The sequence below is a fragment of the Polyodon spathula genome, chromosome 13 (genome assembly GCF_017654505.1).
Source record: "Polyodon spathula isolate WHYD16114869_AA chromosome 13, ASM1765450v1, whole genome shotgun sequence".
In the NCBI taxonomy this organism is placed as follows: Eukaryota; Metazoa; Chordata; class Actinopteri; order Acipenseriformes; family Polyodontidae; genus Polyodon; species Polyodon spathula.
Window position 1 is genome coordinate 7,150,158 of NC_054546.1, and position 15,404 is coordinate 7,165,561.

General features: G+C 41.6%; 2 protein-coding genes across 4 annotated transcripts in view; one reads left to right on the forward strand and one right to left on the reverse strand.

Annotated features, from left to right (window-relative positions):
• LOC121326059 (cadherin-23-like) overlaps window positions 1–15,404 on the reverse strand; it is a 142,817-nt gene that overhangs the window by 46,123 nt on the left and 81,290 nt on the right. For 2 of the 3 annotated variants that reach the window (XM_041269210.1, XM_041269208.1), the window contains exons 26-35: window position 15,404; window positions 7,452–7,512; window positions 6,783–6,931; window positions 6,309–6,444; window positions 4,111–4,499; window positions 3,547–3,648; window positions 2,654–2,656; window positions 2,373–2,522; window positions 988–1,116; window positions 417–545 (exon numbers count right to left, since the gene is read on the reverse strand). The exon at window position 15,404 is cut by the window's right edge and continues 148 nt beyond it. In XM_041269210.1, coding sequence (XP_041125144.1) covers window positions 417–545; window positions 988–1,116; window positions 2,373–2,522; window positions 2,654–2,656; window positions 3,547–3,648; window positions 4,111–4,499; window positions 6,309–6,444; window positions 6,783–6,931; window positions 7,452–7,512; window position 15,404 — 1,249 coding nt within the window. The remainder of the gene's footprint in view (window positions 1–416; window positions 546–987; window positions 1,117–2,372; window positions 2,523–2,653; window positions 2,657–3,546; window positions 3,649–4,110; window positions 4,500–6,308; window positions 6,445–6,782; window positions 6,932–7,451; window positions 7,513–15,403) is intronic. The other variant, XM_041269209.1, reaches the window with a different exon arrangement.
• On the forward strand, window positions 9,682–12,952 carry LOC121326062 (uncharacterized protein C10orf105-like). Its single transcript, XM_041269212.1, has 2 exons — window positions 9,682–9,796; window positions 11,341–12,952. Exon 2 carries the CDS (start codon window positions 11,346–11,348, stop codon window positions 11,787–11,789), a length of 444 nt encoding a protein of 147 aa, XP_041125146.1. The 5' UTR covers window positions 9,682–9,796; window positions 11,341–11,345; the 3' UTR covers window positions 11,790–12,952.

Consider the following 15,404-nt stretch of genomic DNA (forward strand, 5'->3'; position numbering starts at 1 on the left):
TGTAGCCACATTAGAGATCTCAGAATCATGTCTAACCCTAAAGTACATCTGGTACACCAGTGTGTAACCATTAACCTGCCCCCCTGCCACTAGTGGATGTAAGAAGTTTCACTAGTGGATCAGTAAGAAAATAGCGCATAGAACAAATGTGGTATGTCTTACATCATCCTGAGACAATGTTGCATGGGGGAAAAGTTAATGGTTACACTCTGGTGTACCAGATGAACCTGGCGGTAATAGGGGATTCTGAAGACACAGAGGTGCTTTAAATTTTTTTTTTTTCTGTCATGTCACCAGGATGCCATGACAGAAACATGGGAAGGATACATTCATTAAGATAACTCTGCTACTTCACACCCATTCCGAGCTGGTCTTTAAGGAACTACAGGGCTGCTGTCTGGTTATCCGGCTATTACCTCGTTGATGCTGACGTTATATCCTCCCGGGTTCTGGATCACTGGAGGGTTGTCGTTCACGTCCAGAACATTGATGGTCAGCCCGCTGTCAGTCCGTCGAGGAGGGGAGCCATTGTCTGTCGCGCGCACCTGACGAGAGACACAAACACCTCGCTCCAGCACAACCCCCATCACGAGAGACAACAGGGAAATTCACGCAGCCATTTACAGGACTCAATGCAAAGGCTCGTCAGTATTTTTAAATTCTTTGTTTTGAAATACTAAAAGGAACTTAAATTCAATGACAAACATTTCTTCAAGACATTAAACTTCGATTTTAAATTTCAGTTTGTTTTAGTAGTTCTTTTTTTTCAGTTTTGTAACATCAACAGATGTTATTCTCTTTAATGACCCTTTGGTGTCAAAGGCAATGTGAATTCCCCTTCAGTGTAAATTGGGTTTGTAGGTTACATTTAAACTGTTGTGAATGATAGGTAGGGTTTCTATCAGTAAGTTGAGTTGTGTGTTTCAAAATGCCTCTCGTGTTGAACTAGCCGTGGTGTTTTTATTTTGGGGCGTTTCCAGCACTCACAGTGAGCAGGTATCTGTCGATGGCCTCCCTGTCCAGTGGTCTCACGATGTACACCTCTCCGTACGTGTTGTTGATGGTGCGGATCTCAAACGCCTCCCTGACGTTTCCCGCCACCAGGGTGAAGTTCACCTGCAACACAAGCACACACAGAATGGGTAACCAAATCTACAAATCTATTTCCTTATTTCTTATCAAAAGCAACTGCTCCCTTAAACGCAGCGCTTAATACAAATTGTTTAATACGTATCCCCAATAAAGTAAAAAAAATTAAAATAAGTGAAGAAGATTTTCAGCACCCTGATATGGGTTATAATGCTGCCAATGCTAATAAGAGGTCTTGGTCATCACTGCTTCAGGTTGCATTAATATCACTTTAAAAACCTATGTAAATACATGGCAGCTATTGCATTTTAACTCTAGAACTGCAAATGGAATTCTACTGCACCCATGTGGAACAGTGGTCTGCTTGTTTTCATTTGTCTGTTCAAACAAGTGAATATCTGCTTGCCTGGCTAGACCTCATGTTCTTCAAAGCAAAATTATTTTCCATAAATTGCTGGCCAGCTTTTGTAAGAACTCCGACATTGGTGTGGGTGAGATAAATATCCAACAACGTTTACTAATAGCTGTTTATTGTAAGAGCAGTGGTATTTTTAAATAAAATTTCAGGGAACAGGAAATCTAAATGATCTTCTTTGAATCAAAACCACCCACACACACACACACACACACACACAGTCACTTTCTCACAGGCAGACACTGGTAAAGGTCTTTGTACAGCACTGTGCAATTTGTTTTTGAAATAAATGACTTCTGCACAATTTCATCCCGGACCCTGTGATTTAATGTCTCCTAAGTGGAATGGTTTATTCAGATCATCACTCAGTCTGTATGGACGGCAGCTGTAGCACACTCTGGTTGAACCACTTGGGTTCTCATTAACCAGTCACATGCCATCATCTGTTGCCTGCTACCTTAGTCTTTAAAGAAACACATTAATAAATGCACAAGCACATGCATAAGTAGGTTTGGCTGTGTCACATGTATCAACGCATGACATACAGTACAGCATACCCTAATCTAGCTGGCTGTCAACTGGAACTGAATACTTCTCAACACAGGTCAAAGCAGCTTTGCACAGACCATAAACGTACAAACAAGAAATAAATATTTACAATAAGAATCACTCAGAACGATTGCAAACCTCAGAGATAAACGGTAGTGAAAAACTATACAACTGTACTGAAGTTACTTTCTCTTATTCGATTACATTTCATATTCATAGCACTGCTGTTGGCTTCTTTATTTTTTCAAGAACATCTATCCATCCATCCATCCATCTATCTATCTATCCATCCATCCATCCATCCATCCATCCATCTTACCAGTCCATTCCTCCCAGCATCCCTGTCTCTCCCCAGCACGACTGCCACCCTCCTGCCAAGGGGCGTGTCCTCTCGAACATCCACCGACGAATCAGAAGTGATGTCGAACTCCGGGCTGTTGTCATTCTCATCCAGAACGGTGATGGACACCTGCCAGAAACCAGACAACAGCCAGTCAGAGACGAAGGGGTGGGTGGGGGGTGGAGACAATGCTAAGACACTAAGTGGTGGGAAGGTGTGAGCTTTCCTCTATCCTGTGTCACTTAAAATGCATACCTTACCTTCTGCAAGTCCATGTCGCAAGGGAAGAAGAGAAGAAAAGGTTAATATAATACTATGCCTTACTCTAAAAGAGCCCCCAACTCTCTCAATCTGTACCCCTCTGTACGGTAACAGAGCCCTCAACTCTCTCAATCTGTACCCCTCTATACTGTAACAGAGCCCCCAACTCTCAATATGTACCCCTCTATACTGTAGAGCCCCCAACTATCTCAATCTGTACCCCTCTATACTGTAACAGAGCCCCCAACTCTCTCAATCTGTACCCCTCTATACTGTAACAGAGCCCCCAACTCTCTCAATCTGTACCCCTCTATACTGTAACAGAGCCCCCAACTCTCTCAATCTGTACCCCTCTATACTGTAACAGAGCCCCCAACTCTCTCAATCTGTACCCCTCTATACTGTAACAGAGCCCCCAACTCTCTCAATCTGTACCCCTCTATACTGTAACAGAGCCCCCAACTCTCTCAATCTGTACCCCTCTATACTGTAACAGAGCCCCCAACTCTCTCAATCTGTACCCCTCTATACTGTAACAGAGCCTCCAACTCTCTCAATCTGTACCCCTCTATACTGTAATAGAACCCCCAACTCTCTCTCAATCTCAACCCTTTTGCACCTCACTGTCCTAGTTAATAACTACTTCAACTTTAAGTTACTGATAAATGCATTAAGTTCAACAAAAAGCCATGCAAATGTTACAGAGAATAATATCTCCACTGACAACAGTTTGATCAATTCCAGGTTTTATTATGGGTTTAATAATATACACCTGGGCATGCTACCTATACATTGGGGCTAATCAAGCTTGTCTTAAAACCTGACATGGGTGGAAATCTTATTTCCATCTGTGTAATACTCCCACTATTACCACTAATAATGCATTTCTCACCACGGTAGAGTCTTTCTTGGGCCCCCCATCGTCAGCTACCACAGTGAGCATGTAGAAATCCCCCTTCTCCCGATCCAGCAGCCCAGTCACTGTGATCCGACCCTGGGCAGGAAAGCAGATAGGATTCTCAGATTTGTAAGAATAGAGCAGAATGAAATGCGATCAGGCATGCACACCACAGGAGTGGAACGAGGAGTTATTGGATTCTTCAAATGGAAGAAAAATTTGAACAGACAAGAAAGATGTGTAGTCTAATTGAAAATGGTGGTCTAATTGTATTCAATGGTACTAATTGTATCAAATGCAAGCCAACCTTACTGTACAGTAGATGTGTAAGTTTATATAAAAATAAAGTGAGAATATGTATCATTCAGGAATTAAATTATCATAAAACTCAATTTTTGACTGGAGAAAATATGTTTACCATAATGCACTATCCCTTATAAAAGTTTCTCATAATAAAAGTATAGCAAAGTGCAATAAAGCACAGTGAAAGCATGGTAAAGCATAGATAAGCACTGCAAAGCACACAGCAGTACAGCAATGCAAATTAACCCCACTCACAGTGACGCTGTCGATCCTGAAGAGCGCCAGCGCGGGGGGGGCAGTGTCGGGATCGAAGCGGTAGGTGATCTGGTTGAGGTTGTCGGCGGAGCGTGCCTGCACCTGCACCACCTCGGTCCCCGTGGCGATGTTTTCGGGCAGCGCGGCCTCGTACGCGGGGGAGGAGAAGGCCACGGCCTCGTCCAGCTCATTCAGCAGGGTCACGTACACGCTGCAGAAGCTACGGTGGAAGGGGGGCGTCTGGTCCGTGGCCGACACGTTCATCAGGTAACCGGTCTTCTTCTCGTAGTCCAGGTAATCGAGCGTGGTCACCAGCCCAGTGCTCACATCAATCTCAAACTTCCTGTCCGCCCCCGACACGATGCTATACGCCACCGCTCCGCCGTCCCCTGGAAACAAGCAGAGGAACAGTACGAACCCTTCAGACCCCCCACTGACTGTCTGATAAAACAACAGGCATTCAATACATCACAGTGCTGACCAAACCTTTAAAATACCTCTTGTTAGCACAAATAACTATCACTGATTGCTCTTTAAAGGAGCTCAAACCAAATCTTTAAAATCAATTTTCTTACCTCTTATCATCTTCTTCTAAAGTTTAATGATTTTCTGTCTAATTTTACAAGAAGAGAAAATATTCTATGCATGTTTTATTCAGAGTTACTGTAAAGTTACGGTACACAGTAATAATTTAAGAAGTTCTAGCACTGGTGTATGCTGGTCAGAGCGGGTTGTTTACTGGTTTCAGCTCATCGTGCTGGTTCAGGAGCTGGTCCAAGATTAAGGCCCATGAATAGTCCCCTTACTGTGAAGTTCTTAAGCCATCTGTCTGTCATCTATGTAACAGGGAGAAGGTTGGGTGCAAAATGGCGACCCTGTGCTCCGCAAGCGTGCATCTAAACCACAATGCAAAAGAACCAGGCTCATTTGCACCCCTGGTTTTAGAGCTTTTAACCTCCTCTCATCTCACCGGCAGAAGACAGGACAGAATCTGTAAGAGCAGTGTATCACACAACACTGCCCCGTTACATCGACACTCCTAAATGAACCTCTTTGCTGTAAACATGGTCTGGGATTGTTTATATTCAAGGTTCCCAGTGAATATTTCTTTCAATTCCCAACTCTTAACTGGTCACCAGCAGTTGCTGGAATTTTCAGAAATGTTTATTCCTTTTTTTTTTATTTTTAAGTGAAAAACTGTTTTAATATTTCAGTATCCATGTAGCTCAAACTGGAAAGATAACACCCCACAGATTCTTGTAAGGTGTCAGATGTTCAGTTGATGGCCCATCGAAGCTCGTTCGGTTCCTAATAGCTGATTGATCTCAGAACTTTGTCAAGTTAGGTCTTAAAGGATCCAAGTGTTTCTGCCTCAACAACATGACTAGGCCGTCCATTCCCTATCCTCTACACTCTGTGAAGAAGTGTCTCCTTTTACTCTGTCCATAGTCTATCTCCACTTAAATTTCCAACTGTGTTCTCTGGTCCTGGTTTCTGTTCTGCACTTAAAGTAATGGTTTGGGCTAACTGTCAACTCCTTTGTGTGTTTTTATTGATTAAATGCGTGTCTAATTGTATTCTAAAATGACTTATAAACTAACAAATAATTAGTTGTTGTATTTTGATTGAACTCAGTGTAACACCAGCTTTTACCACAAGTTTACTTCAGTCTATTACCAGATGTGGATTTCAGCTGCAGACTCTTTGAGGTGCTAAAAATACAAAGCTTTGTTAGCCTCCTAAAATAAATGAAAATACGGAGAGAGGAACTATGCAATGTTTATTTTTTCCTTCAGAAAGACTGAATCACCATAACCAGATGTTTTTTTCGTGTTTCGGGAAGCTGAATCACATGCAAAGATGACTGGATTGCTATCTTTTTTTTCTTTTTTCTTGCTGGTACTGGAAGAGCCAATTCTGTTCAGTTTTTAGTCTTCAGTTCTAGTTGTGTAATGCTGGCTTGTTCATCCAAAGTGTCTTTAGATCTGTAAGTGTTGGTGCCATCTAGTGCATAGCTGTGCACTGCCATTGTGAAAAGAGTAGTATATGGCGATCTGTAAAGTCCTGGTCATAGTTTTTGACGTGGTAGACTCAGCTAGATGGTAAATGCAAGGGTGTCTTACTATACCTGTGGCTCTGTCTGTGGCCCTTGTTTTATTCTACCCGCGTCTCTGTCTGTGGCCTCTGTCTTACTCTACCTGTGTCTCTGTCCGTGGCTCGGACCACAATGACGGATGTCCCGATGCCTGCGGTCTCTCTCAGCCCAAGTCGGTTGTACTGCTGCTGGGTGAAGACGGGCGCTTCATCGTTGGCATCTTCCACATACACAATCACCTGGGGAGTGGAACAGAGATATAGAGACACACACATGCTTTAATGAATGGATGGGAAGGTCACATGGTCTTAAACAATGGGCTTGCTCAATCCAGTCTATATACAACTGCTGCCTATATAGAGAGATGGTCATTTCCAAGTTAGGAGTCTACACTGTAATGATTGTACTGGCCCTCCTTTCCGGATGAGCACGTTCCAAGCAACTGATAAAAACAAGGCAAACACATTCCTGTTGCTTCCTGTGATTGCATTGCTGTTCTGGGGATGTCTGATGAGGCTGACTGTTCAAAAGCTGCAGTGCATTACGTGCTCTGCTATGAGGAAGCGGTGTGTTGTACCCGCACTGTGCTCCGCATGCTGCCCAGGTCACTGTTGTACGCCTCCACCTCCAGCATGTGTGAAGCACTGGCCTCCCGATCCAGGGGGAGCTGTCCCCTGGAGATCAGACCCGTCCCACTCTGGATACGGAACATGCTGTTGGCGTTGCCTAGAAAGCAAAGAGAAGAAGGAGGAGGGAACGGCAGAGGGTGTTTAAAAAAGGAAAGAAGGGAAGAGAAAGAGATAGAAAGAAAGATTTTTAAAAACAGTTTTACATATTGGAAAATTCTGTAAAATAAGCTATTGCTTTATATAGGAACAGGATTACATTATGTCTTGTTCACATTGCGCTGGTTCAAGCAAGTTTCAGGGTGTCCCTAAAACTAAAAGAACCTTTCATGGAATGTAATCAAACAGGGTCTAGGGAATGTGCAGTCTAAACTATCGAAGAATATAACTGTTTTAAAGAAGGGGAAACCAGATATCACCTCTATGCTGTGAGGAAACACATTTAATATATATTTCTGTTTGTTTCAGTTTGACCTGACCAAACAAAGCGTGAGGGCACAGAGCTAAAGCTGAGAGCCACTTTGTGGCTTCGAACTTGGTTTTAGGCCACTGCATGGCACACCAGGGGAGACTTAGGTTTGTGTACAGTAAATACTCAGCATAGAGTCTGTATTGCCTACCAGACAGAATTCTGTACAGGACCCTCCCATTCTCTCCTTCATCTGCGTCAGTAGCTTGGACCTACAATTAAACACAAAGGAAATAAGAAATAAACAGCCTGGACATTTAATTTAGAGTCTTGCAACTGGTTTTAAATAGTGTTTTATTAACTTTAAAATTGTAACTGGTGTTTTATTCTTTTTTTATTATTAAACGCACACACACACTACAGCCCCCATCATCATCACCCATTGCCACAGGCACACATTACAACTTAACTATGCAGTGCCTCTCTCTCTCTCCTCACATCCCCAACACACACACACACAAATACATACTGTAATGCTCATAGACAAGATCAAGGAAGTGCATGTTTTAATAGCTCCACAGCACCCACTAGTGCACATTTATGACACAGTCTTATTCTTATTTTACAACATTGTTCATAGAGGTACAGTATATCCAGTTCCTATCGGATGTCATCTTATTGGGTTTTGGATGAACGCATGATTCTCGAATTTCCCTGGTGCCCTGTTTACTTCACAACACTCGATAGCTTAGCGGATACTTGACTGTGGCGACTTTCTGGCATGTTTACAGAAGCCTCGCCCCCCCCTGAAGCTGCGAGGCGCTGAACACGGCCACGACACTGATACTACTTACAGCAGAGGGAGGATATGGGTGTCCTCTTTAGTCAGGGAAAAAAGACAAACAAAAAAATAAATGAAAACAAAGGTGACATGTTCTTGTAAATAAAAAGTAGTATTTGCCCTACAAAACCCCAATCCTGCATGGATGGAAATAAAACTCCTACTGCAGAGCAGTTTCACCCATTCCAGGTTTTACTACAGGCTTAATTAGTCACAGTGTATAGGTGTGTTGGTCTTATTAAACTCATAGCAAAACCAGGAATGTATCAAACTGCTATACAATGGGAGTCCTGGTTATTAAAACTACATTGATGAATAGGTGTTGCTAAAATGAAAATCTGAGGAGTCTCTAGCTAAGTAGCTAAGTCAACTGGCGCTACTGTACATAACCTTTTTTTGTCATACTTATTAATGAATCTATTTTTAAACCCATTTAGATTGAGTATGGACATACCAACCCCCCCCCCCCCCCCCCCCCCCCCGGCGCTGACTGCAACACACTCCATCTCTGTCACACTCCCGCCAGCCGGCTCAAAGGCTGGCCCCCGGGAAATCCAAACAGTGTGGGGGATCAGCAGGGAGACTGGACAGCATCAGAGGATCAGTCACAGTTTACAGGACCCGCAAACGCAGTGTCGAAAGCATCCCCTGAGCCGTACCAGACACAGCTGCTGTGTGGAGCTAGAATTACAAACAACATACAGGAGACCCTGATTTTGATGTAGCACATCTATTTGAGATCCCTTGGTGTTGGATAGTTTGTACCAGGTGGAAAAAGACGAATGAAAGAACCTTTGGGTTATTTGTATACAATATACAATAAAAACTAAAATAAGTCTGCGATACTGCAGGTCTGTCTCTGTTTCTACTGAAGTCTTTCAACACGCAGTCCTAAACTGCAGAATTATAACTCCACTCCCCACAGCAGAACAGTTAACCGGTCTTGGGCTTGCCCATGAAAGAGACTGACAGGGTTTAATTAGTTGTATGGGGTTGTCTTTTTGACCAGTACAAACATAATAAAACACAAATAAAAAAGAGATAAAACAACTTCAAACAAATGTTAGTTTAAGGACTCTGTTTTTCACCACTAGTTTTATAATAAACCAGCTGGATTTTACTCTCCCTACTTTTCTAATGTGGTGTGAACTCTACTGAAGGAAGCAAAATCTTAGTGGATTTGGCAGCCCATGCTGTTCCAGTCTCCTCTCAGTGTGATGTGAAGTGCTGTTCCCACTCATACATTTACTTCAGAGGATAAAAGAGGCCCTGCTTGCTATCTGTGAACCCTCATTACCATGAGGGGGGGGGGGGGGGGGGGGGGGGGGGGGGGGGGGGGGTGTTGGCAGGTACCATAGAGATCAGACTGTACCACTTTTGATTAGAGAGGAGGGGAGCTAAGTAACTAAAATAAAAACAATCTACATCTATAAAGAAAACTGAAAGATACTTTTTTTTATTTATTATTGACGTTTATTTCTTAAAATCAGCCACTTTCAAGCTAAAAATGGGAAAAGGCTTCCAAAAAAAAAAAAAAAAAGCTTGGAATTCTAAGCTAAGCCCCTACCCTCCTTTGTCTTTCGCTTTCTAAAGAAAGGATAGACAGGCAATGAGGGAGAGCGAGAAAAGCAGGGAGTAGGAAAGAGAGAGAGGGAGCGAGGCAGGAGCTCAGAGCCAAAGCAGATGTTTATCTCCTTCAAGCAAAAGCAAAAGAGGTAACAAAAACATCTCTGTTTTGTTTAGCTCATTCAAATGTTCTTTTTTTTCGTCTTCTCTCCCTCTCTCCTGTACTTCAGAAAACTTTCTATTCTGCTTGGCGCCAGCTGCCTGCATTGAATAAAGAATGATTTAGCTTCTACACAAACACAGTGCGTGCGGGTAGGGGCAAGGATTAAGAATGCATTATAGTTTGCAACCTGCAAAGGTTTGGAATGTTTAAATGTAGCTGCTATAGGCTGTTTATATGTAGCTGTTTTGACAGATTAAACTAAGAATTGCATTCTGAAAACTATAGTCTTTTATTACCAAACTTCTTCATTTTTAAAGACATTAAAATGAATGCAAATTATTCTTGTATTGTGTTTAAATAGTATGTGTGTGTTTTTCAATGCTTATAAAAACAGTATGCTTTTATTATGTATGTTATAATAGTCTTTATGTGTGACTATTTTCTTCAAATTCCAAAGACAAAATGTTTAATAAGTCTGCATAATATAGTTTAAAATCACACAATTTATGAATATAAAGTTACACAATGAAAACAAGTGTTTCTAATCATACACATCTTTATTTATTTAGTCAAACAGCCTTATCTGTGTTTGTTTATGACTAGAAAGCAATTCCGTTAGGTGGCTGAGGTACTTACCCATATGCGACACCACTGTTTTAAATGAGAATTTAAACTTACCGATAACTGAGAATAAAGTACAATAGAAACACTCTGTGGTTCATGTTGTGATTGTGTTTTTGCAAACAGCAAACAGACATTTGGCTTCGAATGGCTAAAAGCTTCTCAGCAGCCCATACCACACTTCTTGTACAGATAATACTGACCCCTGCATGTGCAATACGACATTAACAACTATCCTTGCAAATGGCTTTGATCCTTTTTATTTTGAAATGGTTACTATGCAGTACTTATTTGCTGCATGTACAGAATATGTGGAGTTTGCATAAAGACTGAAGTTTCTAAGAGGCACAGCTTGGTATTCAGTGTAATTCAGTGTATTTCATTAGGGCTGATTATACTGTAATAAGGCGCTCTGTTTGGTTGAGTTTCTGCATAAAAGGATATTCAAATAATTTCATGTCCCAGTGTGTTCCACTCTCAAAGTCACCCTGTTTTAGAATCTGACATTTACAAATAGCACAGCTACAGGGAGGGAGGGGGTGTTGTGTTTTTTTAATACATTCAAACCTGTGAAGCAGGAAAATCAATTCACCTTGGCGGGTATTTTCTGTTCTTAAAAACATAATTCAGTCCAGGATTCATTTACTTTCTCTACAGCACCTATGTCAAAGGCAAGGGAGGCACTGAAAACCTCTTCTAACTGTCAGGATCTTTGAGGCAGACATCAGATCATGCAAGCTCTCCAGTGGCTTCCATTGTACTTTTTAACTGTGTGTGTCCTCCTGTCCTGGTTTCTGTGCTGCATTTAACAGTATTATTTAGGGTTGACTTTGTCAACTCCTGTTAATATTCATTTAACTTACTGTCTTCTGTTTAACTAACTGACCCTGCAATTCCTTTCCCTACCAGGTGAGATGAGCGCGGCAGGGAACAGCTCGGTGTCCGTCCCTCCGCTGGGCTCTCTACAGACCCTTCTTCCCTCCCCTAGCCCCAGCCTAGCCCCTGCCCACCTGCCCAGCCCTGCCATGCCCATCCTGCTGGCCGTGCTGTGCATCGTCCTGCTCTTCGCCACCTGCGCTCTCTTCCTAGCGCTCTGCAAGCCTGCCTCTCTAGAGGAGGCTCGATACGGGCCGCGCGAGTGCATGCCATACCACTCCGCCGACGCCAGCGAGCCGCAGCTACGGCTCTGGAAGAGGCTGGGCTCCCTCCGGAGCTCCCTCTCCTCTTTCCGCCGCACCCGGCCCCTGTCCCTGGCACAGCGCCCCCTGCAGCGCAGGACTCGACAACATGCCCCGCAGCAGCTCAGCCCGCGGTGTGCAGAACAGCAGCTCCAGATCATTGAGTCTACAAAGATGTGACCACTGACCTCCACCAGCACGGGGGGTGTATGTACTGCATTACTGGGAATGTTAGCACATAAGAAAAAAATGAACTAAAGAAAATGTACAAATGAGAGAAGTCTGTTTGAGGCATCTAAGCTCATCCGGTTCCCAGTAGCCGATTGATCTCAAAGGTTTGTCAAGTGAGGTCTTAAAGGATCCCAATGATTCAACATCAACAACATGGCTAGGTAACCCATTCCATACTCTCACCACTCTCTGTGGGAAGAAGTGTCTCCTGCCCTAAGTCTATCTCCACTTCATTTCCAGCTGTTGGTGTAGCGAGCTGTTCTGGGACACGGTTCAAAATGAAGAGCATAGTGAAGTGAATGAGAGAGAGCAGTCACCCCAGGGTGTGGATTATTTGCTCCAATTCAATAACTGGAGCACTGATATATTCTAATGCTGTATAGAAAAGGCACATACTGCAAAGCGATTGTTTCTGCTGACACTAAGATCGCTTATTTATTTCACAAGCAGCAAACAGGTGAAAATGATAACCCCTCATATTTCTATAGAGGCTGACTGTCAGGAGTGTGCTTTGCGTGGTTGCTTGTTATGGTTTAAATCCTTGGTTTGGTACAGTAAACGTGCCCTACAGCTAGTCTCTTTGCTTAGTCCTGGAATTTACTGCTGCGGATAACCTGCAGTACTAAAAAGAAACAGACCGTTGTTATAAAAGAAGATGATCCCTTACTTTTAAAACACTCCATCATAAGATATGCAGTGGTACTAAAAATACACTTTGACAGTTTAGATAGACCTTGTCATCAAAATGTCAAACTAAGTTTTACTTTAGTATGACTATTCAAGCGCTTTGTCATCTCTTTTTGGTAAATCTGAATTCCCCAAATCACTTGCGCATTGCCACAATGACTTTTGATGGCACAGCAATAGCGATTGATAACAGCAAGTTACGCATCGACACAGAGAATGGGCTTCTGCGGCACGGATTGTGATGGCGGCTGTCATTCAAACATCCCAAATGAAACAGACTCTGTTTAAAAATGCGTTCTTGTCTTTTGTCTAATTTCTTGCACTTCTCTTTTTTTCTCTTCACCGTTTCACTCTAGCTTGTTATTGGAAGATATTATTTTGTAACCTTTTTAATTTTAATTTTTTAATAAAATTGTTTTTAGGTGGCTGTTCATATTTATTTTGTCAGAATGCAACCTTAAAGCGAACTTACATGTAGCAGTCATCCTGAAGCAGTTACAGTATTTTTTGTCCTCTCAAAACTAGACCTTTGAAGATTAGAAAACAGATCTGAGATTTCCTTTAACACATACACAGAAACACACACACACACACACAGAGGGAAATAAAATAATATTGACATGAGCCAAAATAACAAAGGCTCAATGTGGAGTCTCTGGTTCCTCTGTTTCTCTAAGGACCAGGGGAGTGCTGAGAGTGAAAGTTTTGGGAGCGGACGGCAGTTTGCAGTACAAGCGGTCCTTTCTTCCTGCGAGGGCAGTCGGGACAGGGGGTGCCTGTGTTCCCCCACTGAGAGGGAGCCAGCGCAGGCATGAAACAGACACTGTTCATTGAGCTGGGGGAGGGGGAGGCTCATTCAAACACATCACTGAGTTTAACAAAAAAAAAAAAAAAAACAAGAAAAAGGGTGGCCTGCTTCAGTGAGATCCTTGGGATGCAGTGATACTCAAAACAAATCTAAAACAGAGCATGCTACAGTGTGTGTGTAGAGTGGCTGTATTCAAGAAGCTTTTAGTCATTATGTTGAAAGTGATATCCTTCATTTTACATTTGGGCAGTCAACTTTTAAAGTAATTCTACACAACATATATATATATATATATATATATATATATATATATATATATATTTCTAGAAAGTTTTGCTTTTGTGAATGAGGAAAAAAGTTACAAGAAATAGATGTCTACAATTATTTATTTCATTATTTATTTATTTGCAAAACTCAGAAGTATTTGTACCCTTTCATGCTATGTTAGTATTGTTTACAAGGTACTAGAAATTTCAATATGATAATTCAGAACCTAATTCTAGAAAGGTCTACAAAATGCTAAGTTGTAGGTGAACATTCTTAGAGAGTACAAAAGGGTTAGGCATAGGATGACTGTGGTCATTACCAATAAGTCAATATGAAGACCTTAGGCAGAAAAAAATATTTATTGTCGTAAAGCTGGAGAAGGATACAAGAAGATTTTCAAGCATTTGAGTATCCCAATTTCAACTAGTGTTTCTATTATCAAGAACAAGTAGAAGAATTGTGAGGAAGGTTAATAACAATCCGAGATTGACTGCCAAAGATATTCAAAGTGAACTGACTGCAAGCGGGACTGGGCTTTCCATTCCAACCACAGGTCAAGCATTGCTTGGTGAAGGTCTCAATGGTGGCAGGCCAAGGAAAAAGGAAAACGTGACAAGGACAATTGCTTAAAGTTTCCAAAACGGCATTTGAATGATGGATATGAGTTTTGTACAAAGGTTTTGTGGAGTGATGAAACAAAAATTGAGCTATTTGGTCACGCTGATAGTCGTTACATTTGGAGAAAGTCTGGTGAGGCATACAAAGAAAAGAACACCATACCTACTTTCAAGCATGGAGGTGGTAATATCCTTCTATGGGGGTGTTTTTCCACTAATGGCACAGGAAATTTAGTTCCAAAACATAGTATAATGGATTCCATAGCATACCAAAAGATATTGGCTGATCATCTGAAATCCTCCACTACAAAACTTGGTTTAAAGCGCAACTGGACAATCCAACATGACAACGATCCAAAGCACACATCAAAATCTACTCCAGAATGGTTAAAGAAGAATAAAATCTGGAAAAGTTCTGGAATAGCCTAGTTAAAATCTCGATGGAAATCTGACTGAGAATCTTTGGTATGAGTTGAAGAAGGCTGTGCACAAGAGAAGTCCTCGGAATTGGAATGAACTGGAACAATTTTGCGTTGCAGAATGGTAAAAAATCACTAAAGAATCATGCCAAAAGCTGATTGCCAAATATCCTAATCGTTTAAAAGAGGTTATTATTGCTAAAGGTGCCTCAGCTAGCTATTAATTTTCATTTTCCTTGTTAGGGTATGAATACTTTTGCAAAAAAATTGTTGAAATAAATTATTGTAGACATCTATTTCTTGTAACTTTTACCCCATCCACAAAAACAAAACTTTTGCTGCAAAAGATTATTCCTATAATATGTTTGAGAAATCTCTAGAAATTCTAAATTTCCATTGGGGTATGTAAACGTTTGACTACAGCTGTATATATTCCTGTTATAACTTAGTTAATATAATGAAGAGTTAAGCAACAGTGTATGATGGGTGTAGCTATCCTTTAAGTTACTATTAACCCTTTTATATCCACTTTTCTATCCAGAGACCAGGATACTAAACAGTTTTGTGCACTGCACAGTACATTGTGTAGAAAATAGCTGTTTAAATGGGCACTGTAGTGCAATTGTTTCCATTTCATGTTGTACTTGTTTGACTACCTGCACTATGCTGGAGCTATTAACACACTATAATGGTTTGTACTGGTTTGGTTTCTCCATTATTATTAGAGTTATTAACACACTATAATGGCTCGGACTGGTTCGGTACC